We start from the raw sequence: 27891 nt of genomic DNA on the forward strand, positions 1-27891 counted from the left end.
AAGATTATTATTTTGAAAAAAAAAATGCTAACAAAGGAAGTTCTGAAAACAGAGTAGAAGTTACCCTTGTGTAAGGAAAATATACATCTATAAAGGAAATCCCCATTTAAAAGCTACCTCTCTCTCCTTCTGCACCAAGAAGAGAAGGATAACTAAATCACTGAAGAGTCTTATCAACAGAGAACGCATGGACTTCAGTATGTATAACAAACGTTACTCTTGTCTAATGTGGCTTTGCTGGTTAACTCCCCACTACTGCATCTCAAATCTTCTTTAAGTTGAAGATAGTATTTACACTTGAATTGAAAGCCACCTGCTGGAGATTTACTCATTTTTCCCTGGGTATCTCCCATGTATCCATAAGGTATACATGTTTTTAAACTTTTCTACATTTTTCTCATTTTAATGTGTCATTTGTTACAGAGGGTCCAATCTAAGAATTCTGAAAAGTTAGAGAGAAAATTATTTTTCCTCCCCCATTACAAGTTGGGTGGTTTTTTCCAAAGCTGAACAAGTCTCACCTTACAACCCAAAAATCACATTCCTAAGTATTTTAACAAATACTTTGATGTTATTTCCAAGCAAAAGCTACCACGCAATTATGTACAGAAGCCCTATTCATAATGACCAAAGGAAAAAAAGGAATCAGAAAGTCTTACAATAGATGACTGTGTGGGGACCCACTCAGACATCAACAGTTGTTATAAAGATTGTTTAAATGAAAACATTTGAGATACTGAAGATGTAGAAAGAAATCTTATCAGAACTTACTTTATCCAATTAAAGCAGAGCTCCCAGAAAATACAGCTGCCATTAACCCTATCCAAGGAGTTTCTTGCAAATTCAGCTGCCATGAAGATAGACTGCTTATTCCCATTAGCATTGATAAATGAAAATGAAATCCTAAGCTCCCAACTGACTGAACAGACCCACACTTGGCTGAGGGAATCCCAGAGTAACTTTCAAAACTGAGTTCTCAGCTTGGCCAGGATGGGATGATGGGGGTCAGATACACCTCGTTACACCCCCTCCTTTGCAAACCATGATGAGGCTTTCTTCCCTAAGGGTTTGACAGAAACCAGTCGTTTCAAAGCCTACAACACTGATATCAACCTCTCCTTTCTTGCCTGATAAGAGACCACCTATGATGGAGAGGTTCTGGACAGCATGCAGAGGATGCACAGAGCAAGTTTTCATGTCCTCTGCTTCACCTTTTAACGTCAGAGGGCTGAAAACTCCACCCTGGGATCATGCTAACACCGCCATTTATTGTACATGGGACCCATGAAGGAGCAAAAAAACTCAATTGGGCATGCACGCATTTCTCCTTTCATATTCATGACTCCTTCTAGAGCTTGTTAAATATGTGTATTTGGCCATGGCACTCAGCATAAATGATACTGTTTCCTTTACCTCTCCCTTCAAGTGTCTGTTTCTCGCTTCTGGCTGGAGGCTATGCTTCCCAGCCTGTCAGAAGGACTACCCTGCAGGCTGCAACCCTTTACAGGAAATAAATCTCTCACTGGGTGCGGTGCCTGTAATCCCAGCACTTTGGGGGGCCAAGGTGGGTGGATCACCTGAGGTCAGGAGTTCAAGACCAGCCTGGCCAACATGGTGAAACCTCATCTCTACTAAAAATACAAAAATTGGCTCGGTGCAGTGGCTCACGCCTGTAATCCCAGCACTTTGGGAGGCCGAGGTGGGCGGATCACGAGGTCAGAAGATCGAGACCATCCTGGCTAACACAGTGAAACTCCGTCTCTACTAAAAATGCAAAAAATTAGCCAGGCGTGATGGCGGGCACCTGTAGTCCCAGCTACTTGGGAGGCTGAGGCAGGAGAATGGCGTGAACCCGGGAGGCGGAGCTTGCAGTGAGCCGAGATCGTGCCACTGCACTCTAGCCTGGGCAACTGAGCAAGTCTCCATCTCAAAAAAATAAATAAATAAATTAGCTGGGCGTAGTGGTGAGAGTCTCTAATCCCAGCTAATCGGGAGGCTGAGGCAAGAGAATAACTTGAACCTGGGAGGTGGAGGTTGCAGTAAGCCAAGATCACGCCATTGCACTCCAGCCTGGACAAGAAGAGTGAAACTCCGTCTCAAAAAAATAAAAATAAACAAAAAACATAGAAATCTCTCCTTTCCATATTTATGAACCTCATCATTCTTCAGTTGACAGCATTAAAAAGTTCAAAAAGACCTTTCATACTCTCCCACAGAAGCCCTAGAAATTGTCATTTTGTTAATCATTTTGGATGCTTGAGAACTGAGAATCTGATAGTGGCCTAGTATCTGGAATATACAAAGAACTCTTACAACTCAAGAACAAAAAGACAAAAAACCCCCACCGACCTCCCACGCAAAATGGGCAGAAGAATTAAAGACACTTTTCTCCAAAGAAGATACACAAATAACACATGAAAAGATATTCAACATCAGGAACCATTAGGGAAATGAAACACAAATCTAAACTACAATAAGATACCACTTCATCCCTATTAGAATGGTTACTACAAAAACAGAAAGAAACAGAAACTAACAAGCACTGGCCGGGAAGTAGAGAAATGCGGACATTGCTGATGGGCACGTAATCTGGTGCAGACACTGTGGAAAACAGTTTGGTGGTTCTGCAAAACGCTAAACATAGAATTACCATAGAACCCAGCAACTTCACTCCTAGATAAATATACACAAAAGAATGGAAAAGAGATATTCAAACAAAAACTTGTATACATATGTTTATAGCGGTGTTATTCACAATTTTAAAAAGTTGGAAACAGGCCAGGCGTGGTGGCTCACACCTGTAATCCCAGCACTTTGGGAGACAGAGGCAGGCGGATAACCTGAGATCAGGAGTTCAAGACCAGCCTGGCCAACATGGTGAAACCCCGTCTCTATGAAAAATTAGCCAGGAGTGGTTGCGGGTGCCTGTAATCCCAGGTACTCAGGAGGCTGAGGCGGGAGAATCACCTGAGCCTGGGAGGCGGAGGTTGCAGTGAGCCAAGGGCACACGATTGCACTCCAGCCTGGGTGACAAGAGCAAAACTCCATCTCAAAAAATAAATAAAACACACACACACACACACACACACACACACAGCCCAAATGTCCACCAACAAATGAACAGGAAAGTCGAATGTGGTATATTCCTTTAACAGCATAATATTCTGCTGTAAAAAGGGTTGAGGTACTGATATTACAATGTGGACGAACCTCAAAACATGCTAAAAGAAAGAAGCTGAACACAAAAGGTCGCATGCTATATGATTCCATTCGTGTAGAATATCCAGAATATGTAAATCTACAGAGACAGAAAGCAGATGAGGGGTTGCCAGGGGTCAGAGAGAGGGCAGATTGGGTAGTAGCTGCTTTATAGGTAGCGGGCTTCCTTCTGGGGTTTTGGAACTAAGAGGTGATGGTTGCACAATATTTTGCAGTTTCACAATGTCACCGAATTTTACATCTTAAAACAGTTAATTTTATATTATGTGGATTTTACCTCAATAAAAAAACAAAATCCCATCCCAGCATTCCCTCACCAGGGTGAGCCCTCTTAGCCTGGGGTTCAAGGTCCTGCACAGCCCAGCGTTGCCTAGGCCTGGCCAACAGCATTCTGGACACATGTCTGCCAGCTCCTAAACCCATGGCCGTTTCATCATTCCAGATCCAGGTCACCTTCTCTCGCCTTCACAGACACCCAAGGATCAGCAACACCACCTCAGGGCTCACAGGGTCTTTTGAATCTTGTCCTGCTGTAATCCAGACCTTGGCACATGCTCTCCAAGGGTTGTCCCATCTCAATAAAAGGAAATCAGAGTATTCTGAGCTCCAACGTGTGCAGGTGTCTTGCTCAGGTGAACTCCCTGCTATCTCTAGCTAGTCCCCTGGCCAGGCTCAGGTGGCTGAGTGACTCACCTGACCTGCAATCCCACAGCCTCCAGTGGCTTCACACTCAGGTTCCAGCCCAGAGCCGGGTCTCCAGGTGCCACCCAGGGAGTTTGTGAGTCAGATGAACGTGTGTCCAGCCCATACAGGAGAGGCATCGAAGCTGTGGGGTCATTTTTGTGATCTTGAGGTGCTCCAGGCCCCATGAGAAACTTCACGAATCAGGCAGACCCTGTTTCTGTACACCAACCCAAGGCTCCCCAGAGGCCAGCTCCAGAAAGTGGATTCACGCTACTATTTGATACTTAGTTAGAGCTGAGGACACCTGAACCTTGCTTCCGTCCACACCCTCCCATTCTCTGGATGCTAAAGATACATTCTCAGGACTGCCTTAACCCTGCTGACCAGGATCTGGTCTGAGGCTCCCCACAAACCTCAGGGGCTCAGAAGGCACAGAGGGTAGGAAGGATGCTTATCTGGGCCAGAAGGCTTTCGCCTTTGGGGGCCTCGGACTGCAAGTACTTTTTTTTTTTGCCCAAGCCACAGGGAGCATGGGAACCCCCAGGAGAGGTGCTCCCTGGAGTTTGGGGTCCAGAGAGGGACCCAGCCTCTATTTTACCCTGCCTTCAAAACTTCAGCACCCCCAACCCCATAATAGTCTCATCCCAGCCCTCACTGGGCAGAGGTTCCCAGCACCAGACCCATCCCCAGCAGTCACGCCCTCCTGTGATCTGCCTGGGGTACCCTGGAAGGGGATGGAGCACCCTGGAAAGGGCCATGGTGCCTTTGGGGCCAGGAGGAATGTGGAGATCACTGGCACAGGCAGGGACAAGGTTATAGGTTGAGTTCCATCCCTAACAATTCATATGTTGAAGTCCTAACACCCAGTACCTACAAATATGGCCTTATATGGAAATAGGGTCTTTGCAAATGATGAAGTTAAGAAGTCATTAGGGCCATCCTTCATTCACGATGATTGTGTCCTTATCAAAAGGGGAATGTGGACAAAGAAATGCACACAGGGAATAAGGTTTGTGAAGACTGAAGCTTTGCCGTCACAAGCAAAGAAACTACCAGAAGCTGGAGAAAGACCCTGGAACAGATGCCTCCCTAGGGCCGGCCCACCAACACCCTCATTCCAGACTCTGGACTTCAGAACTTCGAGACAACAGATCTCTGTGGACCAGGAGGGATGGGGCCGGGTGGCCTCCCTGAAGCTGTTCCCTGAGTCTCTACCTCACTGTACCCAGAGCTGACCCTAAGCCTGCATCCTGCTGTCACTGGAGCCCAGAAAACCCAGGGCTGCCCAAACCCCACCCCTCACACCTCCCCTGGCTCCTCCTCCAGCTATCAACACTTTGGAACAGCCATTATGTCCCTTTAATGTCTAGGAAAGGTGCCTCAGGAAGGCACAGAAAGAGGCACAAGATGGTGCCTCAACTGTGTCCACTGGGCCCAGGCTGGACCTTTAAGGAGGTGAGGGCAGGCTGTGGGATCACGTCCCTCTTCTCAGAGAGGCCAGGGATAAGGCCAGAAAGGGGAGAAGGGGAAGTGTTGGGGTGGGGGCGGTGCTGTGGGCAGAGGATGCTGAGGGCAGTGGCCCCTCCCCACAGGTGCCGAATGGAGTGGGTGAGGAGGAGCCTTCAGCCTCCATCTGGACCGGACCTCTAAGCATTGCATAGGTGCCACTTCTTGGGTGGTCCAGTCCCAGCCAAGGTTCAGCTCCAGAGATTTTATTTTCCCCAAAATGGACATGATGCAACTGGCTAAGTCATGGTTCTAGAACTTTCAGGACTGACCCTGTTACCTGATGAGGATGAGTGGACAACACGCCCTGGAGGTCCTCATGTAGCCCGTGCCTCTGGCTGTGACCAGCTAACACCCAGGCACCTCCTCACACAGTCCCTGGGCCCTGCTGGTCCCAGGAAAGGCTACCGGCAAGGGCTGGGATGGGCCCAGGCTCTGCCTGTTTCCTGTGATGGCAGAGGGGTGGCCCTCGCCACCTTAGCGGCTCAAGGCACAGTAGTTACTGCTGCTGCCCTCTTAGTCTGTGGGAGCTGGCCAGGTGGGGGATATGGGGCATTAAGACAACCCTTATCTCTGACACAGAACAATAGGCCTGGGGGCAGGGCTCATGCTGTTCTCCCTCTTGACCACCAGAACCACCACCTAACCACCCAGTGCCCAGCTGCCCAGGGCCCTCCTAGATCAAAGGGACTTCCTGATCATGTGGTCTATGACTCTACCCCTGCTTTCTGCTATTTCCTCTTCCTTGCAGAACTTCAGGTGCTAATTTGGACATTCTGGTTCCAACATAGTAGAGTAATGGCTTACATCTCTGTCTCCAAGAGAAAAAGAAGGGAAAAGATATAAGCACAAGGTCCACAGTTGTTCAGAGTCAGGTTGCAAGTGGAGCCCCTGGTGATGGGCATCTGACAGGGAGCTGGGGCACAGCAGGGTTAGGGTTAGGATGGTCTGCAAGGAGCTCGAATGGCGGGAGAGCATCCTGATGCCCAGCAGCAGCAGGGAACCAGAAGGAAGGGATTTCTGCGGACGGATCAAGGAGGCTCACTGATTCCAAGAGACCATTACCCTTCACATGTCCAGGCCCCTGGCTTGAAGACCAGCTCTCCTCATCCCACAATGAGGTTAGCCAATGACTGTCCCTACTCCAGCCTGGTTTGTAATTACAGACAGGCAAACGTGAGTCTCCAACAGTTCAGTTAAAAAAAAAAAAAAAAGAGACACAGTAAGAAATGAAAGATCAATATGATCAAACTGGTAAGTCACCTGTAGGGGAGTAAGTCCCCACATTCCTTCCTTTCTGGCCGTTTCCTTCCCTGTTCAAGGAAGGGCCAGAATCCACATTCCCACCTCTGATGAAGCAAAATTTTAAAAAATTCTAATTAGGATCCTCAAAAAAGTCTAAGATACTGCATCCACTGAAAGTAACAGTATATGCAGGTGTGATGGCTAATACTGAGTGTCAACTGGATTGGCTTGAAGGATGCAAAGTATCATTCCTGGGTGTGTCTGTGAGGGTGTTGCCAAAGGAGATTAACAAGTCAGTGGACTGGGAGAGGTAGACCCACCCTCAATCTGGGTGAGCACCATCTAATCAGCTGCCAGCTCGGCTACGATAAAAGCAGGCAGACGAACACAGAAGGACTAGACTGGCTGAGTCTTCTGGCCTCCATCTTTCTCCCATGCTTTGCTTCCTGCCCTCGGACTCCAAGTTCTTCAGCTTTTCGACTCTTGGATTTACACCAGTGGTTTGAAAGGGGCTCTTTGGCCTGCAGTCACAAACTGAAGGCGGCACTGTCGGCTTCCCTACTTTTCAGGTTTTGGGACTTGGACTGGCTTCCTTGCTCCTCAGGTTGCAGATGCCCTACTGTGGGACTTCACCTTGCGATCCTGTGAGTCAATACTCCTTAATCAACTCCCTTTCATATATATATCTATCCTATTAGTCCTGTCCCTCTGAAGAACCCTGACGAATACAGCAGGAAGGAAAATTCAGAGATCAGTAAAGACAGCATGAAATTATCTTAAAATATGTAACTGTCAAAATAAAAAATTGGAAGGCAGAATGTAAAACACATCCCAACAAGCACATACAATAAAAAAGAAAATATGGCCGGGCATGGTGGCTCATGCCTGTAATCCCAGCACTTTGGGAGGCCGAGACGGACGGATCACGAGGTCAGGAGATCGAGACCATCCTGGCTAACACGGTGAAACCCCGTCTCTACTAAAAAAACAAACAAACAAAAAAACTAGCCGGGCATAGTGGCAGGCACCTGTAGTCCCAGCTACTCGGGAGGCTGAGGCAGGAGAATGGCGAGAACCCGGGAGGCGGAGCTTGCAGTGAGCCGAGATCACGCCACCGCACTCCAGCCTGGGCGACTGCGCAAGACTCCGTTTCAAAAAATTAAAAAAAAAGAAAGAAAAAAGAAAATATAAGCTCTTTGGGAGATTGGTCCCAGAATTTCAAGATCTAAATAACATTTGTGCTCTGAACAGATAACTGAAAACGAAAAAAAAAAATTTCTGCCCCTTAAAAAGTTGAACGTGGGAAAATTACGCCAAAAACATTAACTGCAATCTTCAAGGCCCTATTCTCTTATGTACTTGGAGCTAGCCACTTCTCCATTTGTCCATTCCAATTTCACATTTATTAATGAAAAATAATGCCTTCTCTACATCTACTGTGAATTTCACAGAATCAAGCAGTAATACAAATATTTGCTGAAAGTAAACACATATTAATAACGAAAAAAGGTTCTTAAGATTTTTAAAAGAACATACTCAAGAATTGGAATCCCACACAGGATGCAGAAGCAATGCTAAGGATAAAATATCCTGACTACCTTTATTGACATGATTTGTGTTTACCAGCTCATTAAAATCTATGTTGCAAATTCCTTGGATTTTTCCCAAGTTCCAGACTGGTAAAAAGTATTTTTACATACACATTTGATTCTTTCATTACAAACTTAGTATCTATAAATTTGAAATTTGTTTTGCACAAGTCTATGGCTATACTACTTTTCAAGACAAAAGTCACATATTAAAATACAAACTACTCAAAAGTAAATAGTTGTCAAGAATGTGGTTTACGAGATAGATCTTACAGACAATACAGACTATATTATGATTTATCTGTTTGAAAACAGAAAGTAGTGTATTATATTATATTGAATTCTGCTATAAGGTGCGCGGGAAACCTTACTTACAATCCTTTATTTTCATAAGGTAAACACCAAACTATTTCTCACATATATTACAACCATATTTTTTTAAACCAAATTCTGGTTTAAAAATCACACACTGACAACACAGAAATACGAAATGCTAGGAAAAGTCTAGCATATGAGGGAAAAACATGTCTTATGCATTGTAATACAATTTTTTTTTTACAATCTAGCATAAAGGCATATGTGGTTTTTTAAAAAATGCAGTCCATATACAATTATAGAAAAAAACCTAGTCAAGCCACCTAATATAACCAATTTCACAGATACCACTCATTTAATATTATGTCCAAAAATTTCCAACTAACTGTCTACATGTTAGAATAATGCCCACAAGGATCTCCAAACTACAAAATATTAGCAAGTAAATGTAAATCATACGTTTCTCTTTGAAAGAATGAAGCTTGACTATGAGTTAAAAGGCAACAACTATGAACTAACTTTCTTTAAAATGACTTAAACTGGCCAATCTAGAGCAATACGTTTCCCAGCTATACATGCAAACTGGATTGTGTGGTAAAAATGACTCAGTTACTTAAAAAAGCAGAAAAGATCCAAAATAACCAGAGCTTAGCTAACGTGGCGAAACCACAGAGACACTGAAGCCCAGCAACTCCCAAGAAGCTGAGGATTAAGATTAACAATAAACTCTGGATACCGAATCCTATATCGACACTCTGAATTTATGTTTATTGTTAATAATTTATATTATTCTTTTCTTTGGGTAAAAAAAAAAATGTTTTAAAAAGAACCAATGTTTTGGAATAAGCAATGTAACTCTGATCATTTTGCTATGTGACTACCAAAAACGCTGCTGTTCTTTTAGCCCTACCACTTGGCAAGATAGAAAGCTCTCCACACACAAGGCTCAGAGAAGGCTGATACCACAAGTCAGTGCGAGTTACACTGTTCTCATCAATGGAGCTACTAAAATACATACATTTGCTCTTACAAAAAAATTACAAAACTAACAAATCTCTTTTTCTCCAGAATTATAAAAGATAGAATCTATGAATCAGTACTCTAATGTGATCACAGAAAAATAGCAAACTGAAGTCAAAAAGCACAGGCTGTCCATCATAGAGTCCCCAGTTTAATTCCTTTCTACCTAGAGTCCCAGTCTATTTAACACTTTCTACCTGCTCTGAGGATGGAGGGTGTCAACACCTTAGAAAACCATGATGATCTTTAAAACTGGGCACAGAATCATCCCTACAGTTACGGCACATGTAACTTCGCTTATTGCTCACACACAGAAAAAAATTCGCTTCCTTTTCCAGGATATTCTTTTAAAGGTATCAAAACATGTCATTAAAAAAAAAAAAAACCCTCTTTGGAATTCTCCCGGAATTCCAGAAAGATTATTTGGCAGTTCATTCCTCCACCCCATCAAAATTTTTCCTTTGAAAAATTTCAACTGACAACTCACATAAGATTTAATTAACTTACTTAAAATAAGGGAGGGCTTCTCAATAATGTTTCCCCACTAGAAAACTAAGAAATTCAGTGATACTCAGTGCCAGTAACTAAGTGGCACGTATCATAAAAATTCAAACTTGGATGCAGGTGCGTCACACCCAGAAAAGATTTCATACATTTATAAGCTTGTGCTTTCACACTTTATAAGCAACACAGGTTAGTTTCCACTTCGGTTTTCATCTTTAGGGAGTAACGTGCATGTTGTATGAGGGACGGTTGTCAGTCTCTCTTACACACACTTTAGTGTTTCATCAGAGCCGAAAAAGAAACAGCCTTCTCTTTTTCTCTATGAAGATTCTCTCCACTTTGGGAAAACAATCTTCTATGCAATGAAGGTCTTGTGGAATTACGTAAAGAAATCATACAACTGAATACAATTTTAGAGGCCAATCAGGAACTAGAAGAAGAAAACCATGATGTGGATGAGCCCAGCAGTTCCCTTCCCCGCAATGTCTGCCTCCAGGTTCAACAGCACGTAGGCAGCACAAACTTCAGACTCAGCAATCTGCTCTTCCTCATTTCCCCCTTTCAAACAGGAGACTTATTTTTCTCTGTAATAAAGCAAGTAGTATTTCAGGGGATCTGGCAGAGGGAGGCTCAGGACCTTCTGGCGTAGGAAGTTCACTGGGGGGTCTGGCTTTGTTTGAGGCGGGGTCTTCTCTTCTTCTTCCCTCCGTTCCTCTTCCAAGTCTTCACAGCTGTTGTCATCTGAGGGGTTGGAAATCCGACTGGCAAAGACTTCTTTGTCCAAAAAGACAATCGTTTCCATTCGACGGCGGCGAACTCTCCTTCGTTTAAACCTGGGGGTGTTCTTTAGTCCGTTTCCGTTTTTGCTCACAGTTTCCTGATGAATAACCTTTTTAATGGTGCCCCGGATGGCAATGCGAGCCAAGTCCTGGAGGCTGCGAACTGCCACTGGTGCTGCGGTACAAAAGAATGAGACACAGTCAAACTCATCTGAGCAACACGACCACAATGCCTACACATCTAAGACCCGTAACTTCATTTGAATTAACTTGCAAATTTATGAATATGTTGAAAGAATATGAGAGCAGGCTAAGCAAATGTCAATTAGTGCTCTGATTTACAATCATATGGTACTTTTCAAAAGACATTTTCAAATGCATCAGTTCTTAACTTTGAAAGGGAAAGGAAGCAATACTGCTTGGCTACATTAATCAGTGGTGGAACCAACACCTGGGTTACAGTTTGTTTTCCTGACAGCCTAGTTTCATTATTCTATTGTCTGCGCGTTCATGTGTGTATTAATACCCACCTACTAGTAATAGAGTGAGTATGTCTCCAACATTCTTGTTTTTGAGACAGAGTCTTACTCTGTCACCCAGGCTGGGGTGCAAGGGTGCGATCTCCACTCGCTGCAACCTCCGTCTCCTGGGTTCAAGTGATCCTCCCACCTCAACCTCCCCAGTAGCTGGGACTACAGGCACGTGCCACCATGCCCAGCTAATTTTTGTATTTTTAGTAGAGGCGAGGTTTCACCATGTTGGTCAGGCCGGTCTTGAACTCCTGACATCAAGTGATCCACTCGCCTCAGCCTCCCAAAGTGCTGAGATTACAGGCATGAGCCACCGTGCCCAGCCTAATATTCTTTTATCTACTAATATTTTCATAGCTATTCACACATTGAATATTTGTTCCATTTTTATTAAAGTACAGAAATGCAAATCCAAACATTTTTCAGAAAAAGCAAAAACTCTAAAGCACACCAAGGAGAAAGAACATTTGACAATTAAAGCTCACAATTTCATGCAGGCAATATTTCTCAAAGGGAAAATTACATTAAACTTATAGTTTAGTATTAATTATATATCATTAATAAAAGTAAATCAGCATCACTTTCCCCTCCAGTACTCCACTTCTCCAAAGAACAACAGTCTGCATTACAGGGAGAGCTCTTGTGTTGTACACATTTATCACCAAAATCAGAAAGGCCTGCAGAGAATCTCTCCACTGTTCTTCGGAAACCCTCAAACAGGCTTGTGTCCCAGGTCCTTGGCAGTAAGTAGCACCTTCTCCCTTCAACCTTTCCTGTTTTTCTGACTCCACGGACAAGAGGTCCCTTCTCCTTTCTCCAGGACAGGCTCTGGCACTTCCTTTGTCTTCAATCCTGTCTCCTCACCAAACAACACGATCATGCCTCTTGCCCCATCTGTGACCCAGCTCCCTCCTCAAGTACAGCCATCCTTCCTTCATCATCTCACATCCAGAAAGATTACTTCCAGAGCACTAGGATCTAGCTGTTGCCCCAAAAGGCTGAAACAACTCCTTCCGAGGCCCTCAGGGTCCCAGCCTTCAGCTCTGGCCTCTCCAGATCGCCCAGGTGTCGGCTTGGGATAAGGAACGTGGCTCACTGCTACCCTGGCCCAAGGCACAGCCGCTCCCTCTGACCTCCACAGCTCTTTTCTCTTGCAGGCTCTTCCTCTTCCATCCAGCCCAGTGATGCTCCCTAAGGTTCCAATTTCCACCATTTCCCCCTCTCAGTATGACTGCTAGTCCTTGGTTTTACATCCATTCTGTGGCTTTAAATAACAGAGGCCAGTCAATAGCTCCCAAGGTTCTAATCCAGTCCTGACCAGGATCCTGAGCCTCCCACAGACCCAGGTCTACAACAAACAATGAACATCTCACATGTCCTTCCTCAGAAGGACTGTATCATTGTATGTATCATTCAATCTTCTCCACTGTAGAAGCCAGTCTCTTAGTTTTCATCTTTATATCTCGCCTGGAAAATTTCAACAGCTTTCCACTGGTTCCTGCTTCCAATGTGACCTGTGTCCATTCAATCTGAAAGCTAACCCATCTACCCCACACCACACATATCTACACTCACATGATCCCACACCATGCATTTCCGTACTCATGTGACCCCACACCGCACATGCCCACACTCACATGAACCCCACCGTGCACGCCCGAACTCATCCCACACCGCACACACCGGCACTCACACGACCCCACACCGTGCATGAACATTACCCCACACCGCACACAGCTGCACTCACGACCCCACATCACGCGTGCCCGCACTCAGACGACCCCACGCCGTGCATGCCCGCACTTACATGACCCCACATCACGCGTACCCACTCACACCTCACACCGTGCACGCCCGCACTCATGACCCCACAGCACACGCCCACACTCACACGACCCCACAGCACACGCCTGCACCCATGACCCCACACCACGCACGCCCACACTCACAACCCCACATCACGTGTGCCCACACTCACATGACCCAATACCATGCATGCCCGCACTCACACCCCACACCGTGCACACTTCAAGTCACGACCCCACACCATGCACACCTCAAGTCACGACCCCACACCGTGAACGCCCACACTCACACAACCCCGCACCGCGCACGCCTGCACCCATGACCCCACACCGTGCACGCCCACTCACACAACCCTGCACCGTGCACGCCTGCACCCATGACCCAACACCATGCACGCCCACACTCACGACCCCACACCGTACATTCTCACACTCTCATCACCCCACACCATGCGTGCCCACACTCACACGACCCCACACCACGCACACCCACACACACGTGACCGCACACTGCAAATGTCCACACTCATGACCCCTCATTGTGCACGTCTACGCTCTGACCCCATATCATGCAGGTCTAAACTTACACACCCCACACCACGCATCTACACTCACATGATCCAGTATCACGTATGTCTAGACTCACAGAGTTTTCTATTCCACTGTCTTCACAAACATGACTTTACTAGTCTAGGAAACTCTGGCCCAGGAAAAGAAAAGTTGCAAATAACCCAATGGGTCACTTCAGAAACTCTAAAAGCATCACATTAATATTGATTATCTTACATTCTCTTCAAAACCATCTCCGCAAAACAAGCATCCAAACTGCCCACCACATTGTCATGATTCTTATCAGGCCAGATGAAGCCCTCACAGGGAAAGACTCATTTTCAACCAGACCCTCAAAAAGTCTCATAAATACCCCAAAGATGCCCTTGCCTTCCCAAACTCTGTTAAGGCTCTGGAAGCTGGTGACCTCCCAGCCAAGAGCAGCACTTACTTAAAAAGGTTATTCTGGTGAGATTTTCAGAGCATGCATTTGACAGATTCACCCTCCACCTGACCACCAGGCTTATCCAGGATCTTTTGCTTGAAGCATCTGATAGCTCTGCCCAGCCAACATGATAAACCCAATTCTAACCTACATACCAGTAGTTTCTCCCACCAGTCCCAACTCTGACTATACGGGGAACATGCATTTTGACTTCTGCCCTACCATTGCTGGCACTTTTCTCCACTTTCTCCTCTTTAGGGAATTGCTTTTTGCCCTTGAAGGCCGAGCACAAACATCATCCTCTGCCAAACCTTCCCTAATTACTCCAACCGTTTTGCATGTCCTATTGTTGCTCATTATCAAATTTCAAGAACCGTGTCTATTTCTTAGAACTTGTACTTAGTAGAGACCAAAGCAAAGTGTAATCATTTAATAGATGATTCCTAATAAACCAAAAAACTTTTCTGGAAGAGATTTGCCAAAATGTATTGTCTCTGACTGGTGGGACTATGCAAAACTTTTTCCTATTATTTGCATTTCCCTTCCTAAAATTTGCATTTTCCAAATTTTCTAAATGATCAGAGAGCATCCTGATAGTTTTATTTTAAATAAAATCAATTGGAACTCTCATTTCTGTGTGAGTTGTTTAAATTTTAAAACATCAGGAGGTTTTGCTATCGTGCTGGCCCTGGTATCAGTTCCTTGCTCAGTTTGCATCCTGAACTAGTGAAACACAAAGGCTCGGCTGTGTAAGGTTCCACGGAGAGTCTCCTATCCACCCCAGCAGATTAGCTGGAATGTGTTCTCTGCCCTCGTCTACTCATGAGGCAGCAGGCGCTTGGTGCCCTGGGGAACAGATGCCCCATGACTCTGCAGGAGCCCTCTCGATGGCTCTCTCTGAAGACCTCACCCAGTGGAAGCGGCAAAGAGGCTCAGTCTCCCACGTGGCAAAATGAGCTCCCTGTTATGTGCGTCCTACGCTTTCAGTGGCGTGACCAGCAACAGCTCTTTGTAGATTTAAAAGACAGCTAAAATAACCTGAAATAGGCTAAAAATAGATTATAACTTTTTTAATGCCTGAAATTGCTTGTAGAATTTTAGTTTCAGCATGGGAGTGGTGCTTTTTAATATCAAAAGGTTCTTTGTAAGCTTTGTTTCCTTTTAAAATCTAACCAGACGAAAAAGATCTAAAAGATAAAATAAGTAAAGACTGGTATACTTACGTAACTGGACAAGTCTTGATTTTCCTGACTCTGAATGGCAGGGCTGGATCAGAGGAGCAAAAGAAACAGCAAGAATCTTTTTGGTTTCCCAAGCTGAAGGACCCGTGCGTGTTATCTTAGTCAACTATCCCAGAGACAAAATGAGAATATTCAAAAGATTTGGCTACTAAATAGCTCATATTTAATCATTCCTATACATACTACAAAAATACATAGATACGCTTACAATAAAATGAAATATCTTGACATATGGACCCCTAATGTGATGTGCCATGAAGTACATCTGTCTTATGAATATTCCTGCAAAAATGCTTAACCTGAATATATTCAGGCCCTAGGCCTAACTTCTGTTTACAGAAATTATATATTATAGAGAAACTAGTTATAGGATAGCAAGAGGAAACAATCACATAGAGAATGTGAGGATTCTTATAAGACAATGCTCTATCACTCTCCAAAAAAGTCAACATTGAGGGTGAAAAGGGGGTCTGTTCTAAAGTATAAAGTAATTAAAGATATGTTAATAACCAACTGAATCCTGACCTGTTGTTACTGGGGGCGGGGGGAGGGAGCGGCGGGCGTAACTCCTGATAGGCACTGTAGTCACAGATACTGTTATATAGAATCCCTGTTACTTTTTTAAATGCAAACTTGTCATCTTGGATGCCTGGGCAATTATCCTCATGCTTTGGAGACAAACACCGAAGTGTTTAAGTGAGCCTTGCCCTGATATCACCCCCACGAAAGCACCGGAATCTGGTGGCTTAACACACTCCAGTGTAGGTCATCAAAACATTTCTTTTGAATTCAAGTATTCGGAGCACCAGAGAACACAATTAGACATGACCCTCTGTGTGCTCTGTGTGGCTGGGTCAGTCTCCAAGTGGCCTACACAGGTCACAAAACTATTTTTGGTCAGTTCTTTCATGCTATGATTACATGCTGGCCTTTTCTAAAAATATCTAAGTCAGTAAATCCTCTAAAAACTAAGATTCTATGTCACAAATCTCATAACTTAAAGGATTAAGTAGCCATGTACTAAGTAAACATCAACAAACATTCTTATATAGCAGCAAAACATGTGTTTAAACATTTTTAAAAGAATGTCGTTATAATGAAAAACAAGTATTTCCATATAATCAATAAATGATGTATAAAACCGTAAATAAAACTATAAACCCCTATTTCATATTCTACATAAGCAGACGAAACATTGTAAAGATGTCCACAATCCTCAAACTAATCGAGATGATACAATTCCAATAAAAAATCCAATGCATTTTTGTATAGCAACAAAGACCTGTAATTTCACTTGTATAAGCAAAGACATTTAAAACAATATTCTGCCAGGTGTGATGGCTCATGCCAACAACTCTGGAGGCTGAAGTGAGGCGACTGCTTGAGGCCAGGAGTTTGTGATCAGCCTGGGCAACACAGTGAGAGCCCGTCACTAAAAAAATAAAATTAGGCCAGGCGCAGTGGCTCAGACCTGTAATCCCAGCACTTTGGGAGGCCGACATGGGCGATCACGAGGTCAGGCGCTCTGAGACCAGCCTGACCAACATGGTGAAACCCTGTCTCTACTAAAAATGCAAAAATTAGCTGGGTGTGGCGGCGCGCACCTGTAATCCCAGCTACTCAGGAGGCTGAGGCAGGATAATCACTTCAACCCAGGAGGCAGAGGTTGCACTGAGCTGAGATTGCGCCACTGCACTCCAGCCTGGGCAACACAGTGAGACTCTGTCTGTAATTAAATAAATTAATTTAATTAAATAAATTTAGCTGGGCATGGCAGCACGTGCCTACAGTGCCAGCTACTTGGATGCTGAGGCAGAAGGTCACTTCAGCCCAGGAGTTTGAAGTTATAGTCAGCTATTAACTCCAGCCTGAATGACAGAGCAAGATCTCATCTCCAAATTTTTATTGAAACAATTAAAACCTCCTAATTTTTACTATTAGTGTTTTCCTAGTTCTTTGTGACTGGGAGACATTCTTCTTAGTGACCAATTCATGTCTGATTAATCTGTTCATTTATTATGAACTATTTTTCACAGTGAAACACAGTAACACAGACAAACATGCATGACCAAATAGCAAACTTGGACAAGACTCTCACTAAGTAAAGGATTCCTGTAAAGTGCATAACATCAAGGAATTTAACAATTAGACTAATGATGAGAATAGAATTACTCTAATAATGTTATATATAATTCTAATAACAGAACAATTATAACAGATTAACAATTAGAATTAAAACTCAGAACAGCTGGGGGGAAGGAGAAGGGGAAGGAAGAGGGAGGTGAGGAGGAAGGGAAAGAACAAGGAAAAGGAAAGAGAGAGAGAAGGAAGGGGGAGAAAAAGGGTTTCATGTGTAGGCTCTGAAGTACCCACCTGAGTCAGGTTCCGGCCCCACCTAGGCTATGTGCATGACCTGGCATCTCCCTCACCTGTCCCTGCCTCTGTTTCCTCATTTATGAAATGCAGGAAATTGTTAAAAGAGTAAGTATACATAAACTGCCCAGAACAGACCTTGGCAAACAGTGTGCAAAAATGTCAGTTATGAAGGGAATCTGACCTTCTCTTCCAGTGGCATGACAAGGATCCCTCCCACTTTGAGAAGATTCTTCATGTATTCTTCATGTTCCTTCTGCACACCAGCCCCACAGTACACACGATCATACTGAGAACAATCCGGAGAAATCTCCAGGCAATTCCCAGTAACAAAGGAAGGTTCACAGAAGTCAAACCTGGAAGTAAAAAATGCTTCTTGCAACTAAAGGTATCACATTGCAACAAGTCTATACAGTAAACCTATGCTAACCACAGGTTAAAATCCCACAGCAATGTAACACAGTTTACAGAGCAAGGAGCTGGAAGGAAAGAATTACAAACGGCCAAGAATGACTTCCAAAAAGAATTATACTATATAACAAGAACTCTAGAAATGCCAAACAAAACAGTATGAAAGTGAGTATCAAAAGTATTATCCATATTTAACACAATCTCCAATCACTGTTGTCTGTGTCATCTTCCTATCATCTTATGTGAGATCTATTAACACAATGAGTGAGATGTGGGGGTGGTGAAACTGCACTTGGTGTTTCTAAAAATTTTAATCCCTAAAATAAGAACTTTAACGTCTTATTTTAAAATGGCAAAAGCTAGTTATATATACTGTTTAAAGAAAAATGCAACAATTTCATTTTAGGAAAAATTAGGTGGTAAAAAGTTGTCTTAAATAGGAAACATGAATACTGAGCAAATGAACATTTTCTGTTTTCTTCTATTCTTATATTGGTCAGAAATTACCTTATGTAGGTGTAACAGTTTGAAATACCCTAAAATCCTCAAAAACACAGAATATTTTTTAAAACTTAGAACGGGCACATAGGATCATCCTACCACAGTTTATTTACGTTTGCTACCACTTGAACACTAATAAGCTGATTTCTTTCTATCTGAGCAAAACTTTGTAAAATTATAATTCACATTATCTGAGCCAATGGATAGTATTTCATCTTACTTGTCAAAACTATCACTTGTTCTGATGAAGAAGTCCAGTTTCTGCTTTGCATATTCTATCACATCTGAGTGAAGTTCCACCCCATGGTTCACGCCAAAAGGACCTAAAACGTTTAAGAATAAGAAAACATGTAGAACCAGAGCAAGGGCTCCTGCTCATTTGTTTACTTCTACCAACTGTGACGCATCTGATTTAGCATCTGCAACTGCAGACACTCACCAAGTTTTGAAGTCTCATCACATTATCACGGCTCACCACATCATAAATACTTGGAGCCTGGGCTTCTCTGCTCTCAAACTTTTAAAGAATCATTTGAAAATGGAAACAAATCAAGTGTTCAAGTCTTACTAATGAACTACAGAAGAAACATGTATTTGCAAGTGCAACTGACACAGGCCTCACCTGTTTCTCCAGAGGTAACATTTAAGACAATTCTGCTTTCCCTGAAAAGTTTCCCAAAACACTCAGATGTGTGCATTATAATATTCACAAAACAGGGTTCAATCATCATCATTAAGATAAAACTATGCTTCCAAGTCACAATGAAACATTTTTTATATCAAAGGATATTTATCAGTAATTTGAAATAAAACTGAGAAATGTTACAAGTCCACTTAATGATGAAAGGCCTCCCTCCATATAAAACTGCCCCTACGTTAACTGAGAACACAGTATTGACACTCAACATGAGTCTCTCTGTTATGGGTCTCTCTGTTGAGTCTCTCTGTTGTGGGAATCCACTTACACGAAGGTAAAAATCAGGCAAAATTCATCTATACTGACAAAGGCAAAACCGTCATCACCTTTCTGGAAGGTGCAACATTGGGGACCTTTCTAGAAGGAGGAGGGGGCATGGGAGCCTTCTGGGGTGCTGATTCTACTCTGTATCTTGCTCCGGGTGGAGTTTATATGGAGGTGGATGCACATGTAAAAGTCCATCAGAATTCACACTTCACACTTGTTCATTTACATGGGTAAGTTACACGTCAACTTTTTAAGTCTACATGTAAAAATCAATAGGGCACGTAGGACTTTACTTAGTAGACGCATCTACCACAGTGATCATGCAGCACTGGACCCTACAATCTCACAGAAATGCTGAGAAACGAGCAACCTTCTGTGCCTCCCACACCTTTGCACCATGCGGGCCCTCCTAGGACAAGAGTTACCAGCCCAGGAAAGGGCTTCCCTGGCCCCCATTTGGACAACTGTACCCGCTGCTCTTCTCTCTCAACAGATTTCACACACAGAGCTGCTGCTAAAACATTACCTCATCAAAATACACCCTACCTGAGAGTTCAACTTTTCACTATTTACAACATGAAATCCTGAATTACTCCGAATGTCAAGACCTTCTGACAACTCCCCGACTTCAATTCCCGACTCTGACACTGTGCCAGAGACCAAAAATAGCTGCTTGATTTTTCCTACTCATCTTATTTTCACTGACCCCTCACCTTCACTATCAAGCACTTAATAAGCACTTAATTCTAATAACAGATATGAGGTATGTGTCCTATTCCCAAGAAGCTTAACACCAAACAGTAGTAACACAAATATCTCAACCCACCTGCTTAATAAAAAGATGACTAGCAGGGGAAGGAGGACACAGGGTGGCGGGGGGGTGTCAGGAACACGGCACCTGGAACACGGCACTGGAACATGGCACTGAAGCCAGACCTGCAAGGCCTCCCCTGGCAGAGTCACTCCCAGGTATGCCCTGCTTCCTAATCACACAGCATTTTTTCAGGTAGGTGACTTATGAGTCACCATCTCTTAGTATCTACTGTATTCTCCCCTGGTTGATGACAAACGAAGGTAAGGACAGCCCTGAGCAAAGGGGAGAGGAGGCCACAGAGCAAGCACAGGAACATGGCTGACCCAGGATGCAGCTCAGACCACGTGAAAGGCAATGAAGGGTCACAGTAAAGAAATCTGTCAGATAAGAGAGCCACATTCACAGGCACTGGGAAGCCAATGAGCTTTCACTCTGGAGTGCTTTGCACAAAGTGCTGTTAAGGTTGAATAAGCTGCAGCATCTGGAGACGCAGCCAAGACATGCATCCATGACAGCAAACCCTGAAGTCACTTCCTCCAACTGCATCAAAGCAGCATGTCACATCCATTACAGCAGAAAACAGGCCTGCCTTCCTTCAGACGTCTCTTCTCCCAAAATCCAACAAAATTCCCAGTAAACAGGGGATTCAGAAAAGACAAGCAACAATATCAAGTTGGAAGGCCTTTTCTTATAACTTCTAGGGGATGTCAAGTACAGCAAGGCCATTTCAGGCTTACTTTCCTTTTTTCTTTGAGATGGAGTCTCGCTCTTTTACCCAGGCTGGGGTGCAGTGGCACCTCTGTAACCTCACTGTAACCTCCGCCTCCCAGGTTCAAGTGATTCTCCAGCCTCAGCCTCCTGGTTAGTGGGATTATAGGTGCGCACCACCACACCCAGCTAATTTTTTATACTTTTGGTAGAGATAGGGTTTCACCATGTTGGCCAGGTTGGTCTCAAACTCAACCTCAAGCGATCTGCCTGCCTCAGCCTCCCAAAGTGCTGATATTACAGGCGTGAGCCACCACGCCTGGCCATTTCAGGCTTACTTTAAGTCATCTTTTCCTAAGCATTTTAGCTCTTTTCAACAGCATTTCTAATCTAGTCAGCCTGAGCACCTATTTCTCCCCAAGGTTCTCCCTTAGCTATAGCTCCAATTTTTCAGCTACATTGGAGGAAATCACAATTCCCAAATTCAAAAATGATAAATAACCTGGGCACCGTGTTCTCTTCTCAAAGCACAAGGATCACAACAGTTTCCATCGAAGAGAAGTTAAAGTCAAAAAGCATTATAAAAATCTACACATTTTTACACCTGAAGGTAGCAATCTATAGCCTAAAGTCAAAATAATCGGTCTCAAAACTTCACCAAATTCCAATTTATACAGACTTAGAAAAAAAAAACAAAATTCTCATTCCATATCCACAAAACTCAATTAGAGACGAGGTCCCGCTCTGTCACCCAGGCTGGAGTGTAGTGGCGCAATCATAGCTCACTGCAGTCTTAAACTCCTGGGTTCAAGTGATCCTCCAGCCTTGGCCTCCCAAAGGGCTGGGATTACAGGCATGAACCACCAAGTCAAGCCACGTTCTTGATGTTTCTTTCACAACCATATACAGTCCATCCGTAAATCCTGTCAGTTCTAACAGGATTTAGAAAAAATACAGACTCCAGCTTCTCTGCACTGGTTTCATCCAGTGTCTTAGCCAGCATGCCTCAGCAGCCTGGCCCTGCTTCCTGTTTAGAGCAAGGTTTTACAGTAGAGATCAGCTCCTACCACTCCTCTGGCAAAACCCTTCCACCTTACTGAGTTAAAAACAGATGCCTTCCCCGCCCCCCCGTAGCATTTTGCACTAAGTGATGTTTTTCCTTAGTTATCTGTTTCTTAGTTATCTGGCCAGGCATGGTGGCTCATGCCTGTAATCCCAGCACTTTGGGAGGCTGAGGAAGGTGGAGAGCTGGCGCCCAGGAGTTTGAGACCAGCCTGGGAAACACGGCGAGACCCCGTCTCTAAAAAAAATTTAAAAATTAGCCAGGCATGGTGGTGCACGCCAAGACCCCATCTCCACAAAAAAGTTTTAAAAATTAGCCAGGTGTGGTGGTGCACGCCTGTGGCCCCAGGTACTCAGGAAGACTGCTAGAGCCCAGGAGGTCAAGGCTGTAGTGGGCCGTGTTTGTGTCACGGCACTCCAGCCTAGGCGATGGAGCATGATTCTGTCAAAAAAAAAAAAAAAAAAAAAAAAACTGCTTAGAAGTACTCCGAAAGGACTTTAAAGTTAATTACCATCGATTCAGAGAAGGAGTGCCAACGAAGACTGAGTGATAAAATTAAATCAAGAAATCACAGCGGGGTCAAGATTTACACAACTGTCTTTGTCCTCCACTGTCCAGAGGGCAGGTGCACAGTACAGGCTGTGGCAGTACAGGCAGAGGGGACAGAGAACAGGAGAGGTCCCCCTGGAGAACCTGGGGCCATGAGATGCATGCAGGCCTTCCTCCCTCATCCCTTCATCCACCACCCAGTGATATGTCAACGTCAGATAACTACTGGGAAGGCTGGGGTCTCGACCCAGGCGGGCCATTACCAGACTACATTTTCTGTCAAAGGAGACGCCTCCTTCCCTGAGACAGATGAGTTTTCAGACTCTCCTTCCACACTTACCTAGAATGAGGCCCACCATGGAGCTCAGGTACCCAGTGCCACTGCCCAGGTTCAGAAATGAGAGTCCAGGCTGCAGATCTAAGGCTTCCATCACCTCTGAATAGATGCATGGGGCTGAGAGGTGAATGTTTCCATGCTTCCATGCCAAGTCTTTATAAGCATTTTCTTTAAATTCTTCAAGATAATAGTCTGCACGATCGATAGCTCGGAAAGCCTGCTCTACCAGCTCAGTCCGGATATACTGTGCTTCTTTCAAATTATCTATCAGCTCATCATTGTCTTCACCAGCACTCACAGCACCGCCCATGTTCAAGATTACACTTAGGCAATACTATAATTAAAAATTTTTAAAAAGAGTGGTTTATGTTAAAAGTAAGAGCAGAACAATAAAAGTTCTAAACAGATACCACTTTCGAATTCTGAATTCTGAAAATAATAGACTATCTTTTGTCAACACCCACCTCATCCCCCGCCCCACCCAGAGATGCTAGATTTAGAAGGAAAAAAACATCCCAGTTCCATTGGAAATTCAGGTAAACAACACCACTAAAAATTATTTGAGATTTATTTGAAATTCAAATTTAGGCCGGGTGCGGTGGCTCATGACTGTAATCCCAGCACTTTGGGAGGCTGAGGTGAGCGGATCACCTGAGGTCAGGAGTTCGAGAACAGCCTGGCCAACATGGTAAAACCCCGTCTCTACTAAAAATACAAAAATTAGCCAGGCGTGCTAGTGGATGCCTGTAATCCCAGCTACTTGCAAGGCTGAGAGAGGAGAAAAGCTTGAACCCAGGAGGCAGAGGCTGCAGTGAGCACAGCTCATGCCACTGCACTCCAGCTTGGGCAATAGAGCAAGACTCTCTGTCTCAAAAAAAAAAAAGAGAAAAGAAAAAAGAAAAAAAATTTAGGTGGTGTCCTATATTACATCTGGGAACTCTACATCCCCAACATAACACAAAAATACCCACCCAAGTCAAGCAATCCATTTGACCTGTTGATCTGGATATTTTGATGTTCAAATTTTAGACAAAAAAAGCAAGAAAACACTCTTCCCAAATTGAACACACTGTGACAAACACCTTCTCCTAACAAATGCAAAATTAACTTCCTGGCTAAAGTTTAAGTGTAGGAAGGGCTGCTACCAGAACTTCCTACAGCCTCTTCTTAATTGCATGATATGCAGCTTTCCCAACTCTTTAAAAATAACAACTACTTGTCTTACCTTCTCCCAAGCTGCCTTCAAGAAGAAAAAGCGCAGAATGTGTCACCTCTGAGCCTAACTATTAAAATACAGTGTAGCTTCATCTAATTCACAAGAAAACACTCTTCCATATGGAGAAGTCTTACTCTTCTTAAAACTACAAAAATATCCTTTCCAATTTTATACTTACCCCATGTAACTTTTTCAAAGTAACTGCTTTAACTTCACATAAAATGGTAATGCTTTACAAAACACCAGATACAAATTGTTGGGGGAAAAGACCACCAGACCTCATGAAGACATTTTCTGAAATGAACACAATCTTTTTAACAACCTGTTATAATTATGATGAAGTTTATACTTGCTTTCCTCCTCACATTCCTCTGGATTTCTAACAGCAGAATGAGGCTGGTTAAGAAACGCTGCAGGGTGGCGAGGGGCCGGGGGCAGATTTCATACACACCCACGTACACAACAGGCGACAGTGGCGGCAGAGGTTTTCCCAGGAATGAAAATAATCACGTAGTTCCTTACAAGTGAACAAAAAGGGTGAAGGCTATGGCTTAACACAAACTCTCTTCTATTTTTATGGTGGAATACTCAAACTTCATACTCAAGATTTTAGAGCTGAATATTAGGTTTTGCAAATCAATAGGATGGTCCAGTCATTAAATTTTCACACCCTTTTTGAATTTTTTGAATTGTTTCAGAGCCCTTGTTAGATTACGGTCCACAGCCAGTTGACTTAGACTTAGATGGAATTAAGTCCTAATGAGGTCAAGTTTAATCCTGGATAAGCCACTTAGCTCTGTGGCTGCACCCCTAGCCTGGCACAGTCATCTTAAAATTTAGGTCAGTGGTTAAAAGCAGAATCATGTGTTTGGATGCTTAAGGTTCTATTTAGGAAACGAGCTGGAAATCACATACTCTCCTCAGTCAAAGCCACCTCCTCACCCAGAAGCCTGTATATAATGTTCTGACATTCTGTCTAAATGCCACATCTTTAGAAGGCAACCTCAAACTGTATGTTGGATAGGTTTCATTTTCCATTAAGTAACTATCACTTATTTTGAACTCTGTCCTTAACTGGAAAGTTCGGACAGCTTTTTAGTAAAAACAAGCACCCTTTTCCAGGTACCACCTGCCAGTCATGGCCTCATTTACACTTCACAACATTAAGGAGCAAATTGGAGCTGGCCAGTTAATTTGTTCATGATCACGTCAGCCAATTTGTGAGGAGGGGGCTGAATTCAAACCCAGGACTGTATGGCAACAGGCCTGTGTTTTTAATACCACACCAATGCAGCTTTTAAAAATACTCAAGACAGCAACGTTCTTTACCACACAACACACCGGTCACCTTTTGACTATGGGGCAACCCCATCTATATCTATTGCCATTGGTAGGATCCATGTGAATAGCTGTAGGGTCTGACATTTATTACCATCTTTGTCTGGTAATCTAACACTCCCTTACGCTGGAAACCATCGCTGTTTACAACAGACTGTGGATGTGATCAGTCATGATGTCACCAAAAACACTGAAAACTAAGCTCTTTGCCAAACCAAATCCTATCATTTTCACCTAGATTCTACAATCTAGTCAAATCCAAGTTTTCAAAGTGTAGAATCATTTTTAGAATGCTGCACTCGATGATACTGTGCACATTATCTGCTGTAATTAATCCTTACTATAATTCACTACTCTGTAGTAACTAGCAACAGTCCATGACAACCTGGCTGCTCCTTACAATGCCAACTGCCAGGGCACATGAGGGACACTTGCTGGGTGGTGACAGGCAGGGGAAGGTCTCTGAACTGACACCTGAGGAGGTTGTGATTGTGGCTGTGTCAACACAAGTATGAAGCATGGTAATGGAGTTTTGGGAGAAGACCACACTCCAACATGGATGCCACTTCTTAAGGGTAATATGGACACAGTAATTCATCGTGGAAGATGAGTGGGAAAAAGGACCCAAAGCCACGTCTCCTTTGGGCAGAATGATCAAACAAACACACAGATTTCTCACCTTGAAAACCAGAACTCTTACAAGGAATGCAAAGGGACTTTTTTCAAATACAGGTGGTCTCCGACTTAGGATGGTTCGACTTCAGGTTTAACGACGTGTTTACTGGGATGCGACCCCATCACAAGTCGAGGAGCATTTGTACCTGAAAGGCTGTCACATGCACACTATAAATGGGCCTAACAAAAGCCAGACCAGTGGTACATGCTGGAGACAATGCCTACTAAATACATAGAGAAGCTTTCTAACAAATGAAGTTGCCATGAATGAAAGGAGCTCTTGACAACCCCAGCGGAGTTCCACCGGAGGTACGAGCTGGGGTGGGACAGGGAGAAAGGCCCTGGACCCATCACCTCTGAGGTCTCCTCTCATCACCTGAGTGTAAGGCTCTATTTCCCCCAAGCACGGCCACAACAATTTCTGAGTTGCTTATAGGCACCTCAACATCACTCATTCTTGAATGACATTCTATCAAATGCCCACATCGGAGCTGTTTAGCCATTCCCTTGAGAAGAAAATGAGAACTAATCTAGGCACACGAGTAAAGAGGGGGTGGATAAAGAGGGCGTGGATATTTAGGTGACTTATTTGAGGTGCACGCTGGAGCAAACATTCATTTGGGAGACACAACCCTCTCACAAAAACAAAAGGCACGAAGCTCAGACAAGTTCTTCCTCCAACTAACAAAGATCTCTTTCGATGCGTGAAGGGAAGTCCCAGAGCTCTGCTCCAATTCTTACTATCTCCAAGGCACGGGGCGGGGGGGACAACTTTTTTAAAAAAATTGTCATCTTCTGAAAGGGTCCAAGGTAGACTTTGTTCTAAACCTTAGTTCTTGGCTTGCCTTGGAATTGCAAACGTTGCCCACTTGGGAAATCAAGGACAAGCTGCAGGTCTGGACTAACCAGACCCAAGAGTGTGAGTGAGCAACGGGCACCGGGAGAGACCGAAGGGAAACCGCGAGCGCTCGGAGAAACGCGGGGCGCCCTGGGGGCCGCTGGAGGGAAGCGAGGGTGCCCGAGGTGGGGAGAAGCGAGGCCCCCAGAGGAGCGCTCCGGGCGCAGGGGTGCCGGGGGTGGGGGAGGAGGAGGGAAGGGGCCGAGGGGACACACCGCCCGCTCGCCGCAGGCCGGACCGAGGGGGGGGACGGCGGCGGCGGCGGCGGCGGCTCTACCTCCAGGCTCGGCCGGCCGACGGGTTCGGACCGCCTGAGCTGCGACCTGCAGCTCCTCGGGCGCGTCCCTCGTGCGTCCGCCGCCCGGCAGCGCCGCTCCAACCTCGGCCGCCGTAAACATCCGCCGCCGCCGCCGCCGCCGCCTCTGCGCCTGCGCACAACGGCCTGACTGCGCATGCGCCGCGGGCCTGGCACTTAAAGGGGTGATGGCGACGCAGGGAGGGCCCCACTCCCGTGGGCTGCCCGCGTCCGCCCGCCCCACTGAGCCCTAGGCCGGGTCCGAGTCTCGTGGGCGCGCCGTCCGCGCAGTGCTCAGCCAGGACGGACCCCGCACAG

At 44.6% G+C, this 27891-nt stretch overlaps 1 protein-coding gene across 2 annotated transcripts; it reads right to left on the reverse strand.

The window, feature by feature from the left end:
- Window positions 1–8215: 8215 nt before the first annotated feature.
- On the reverse strand, window positions 8216–27693 carry LOC105470456 (protein-L-isoaspartate (D-aspartate) O-methyltransferase domain containing 2). 2 transcript variants are annotated; one of them, XM_011722430.2, is made up of 6 exons: window positions 27556–27693; window positions 23155–23485; window positions 18937–19039; window positions 17989–18160; window positions 15414–15537; window positions 8216–11036 (listed from the first exon to the last, which is right to left on the reverse strand). In XM_011722430.2, the coding sequence occupies exons 2-6, from the start codon at window positions 23459–23461 to the stop codon at window positions 10657–10659; spliced, it is 1086 nt and encodes a 361-aa protein (XP_011720732.1). In that variant the 5' UTR covers window positions 23462–23485; window positions 27556–27693; the 3' UTR covers window positions 8216–10656. The 2 variants fall into 2 exon arrangements, with proteins under 2 accessions (XP_011720732.1, XP_011720734.2); XM_011722432.3 differs by lacking the exon at window positions 23155–23485 and having other exon boundaries at window positions 27556–27691.
- Between the last annotated feature and the right edge of the window lie 198 nt (window positions 27694–27891).

This window comes from Macaca nemestrina, chromosome 15 (assembly GCF_043159975.1).
Source record: "Macaca nemestrina isolate mMacNem1 chromosome 15, mMacNem.hap1, whole genome shotgun sequence".
Classification (NCBI taxonomy): domain Eukaryota; kingdom Metazoa; phylum Chordata; class Mammalia; order Primates; family Cercopithecidae; genus Macaca; species Macaca nemestrina.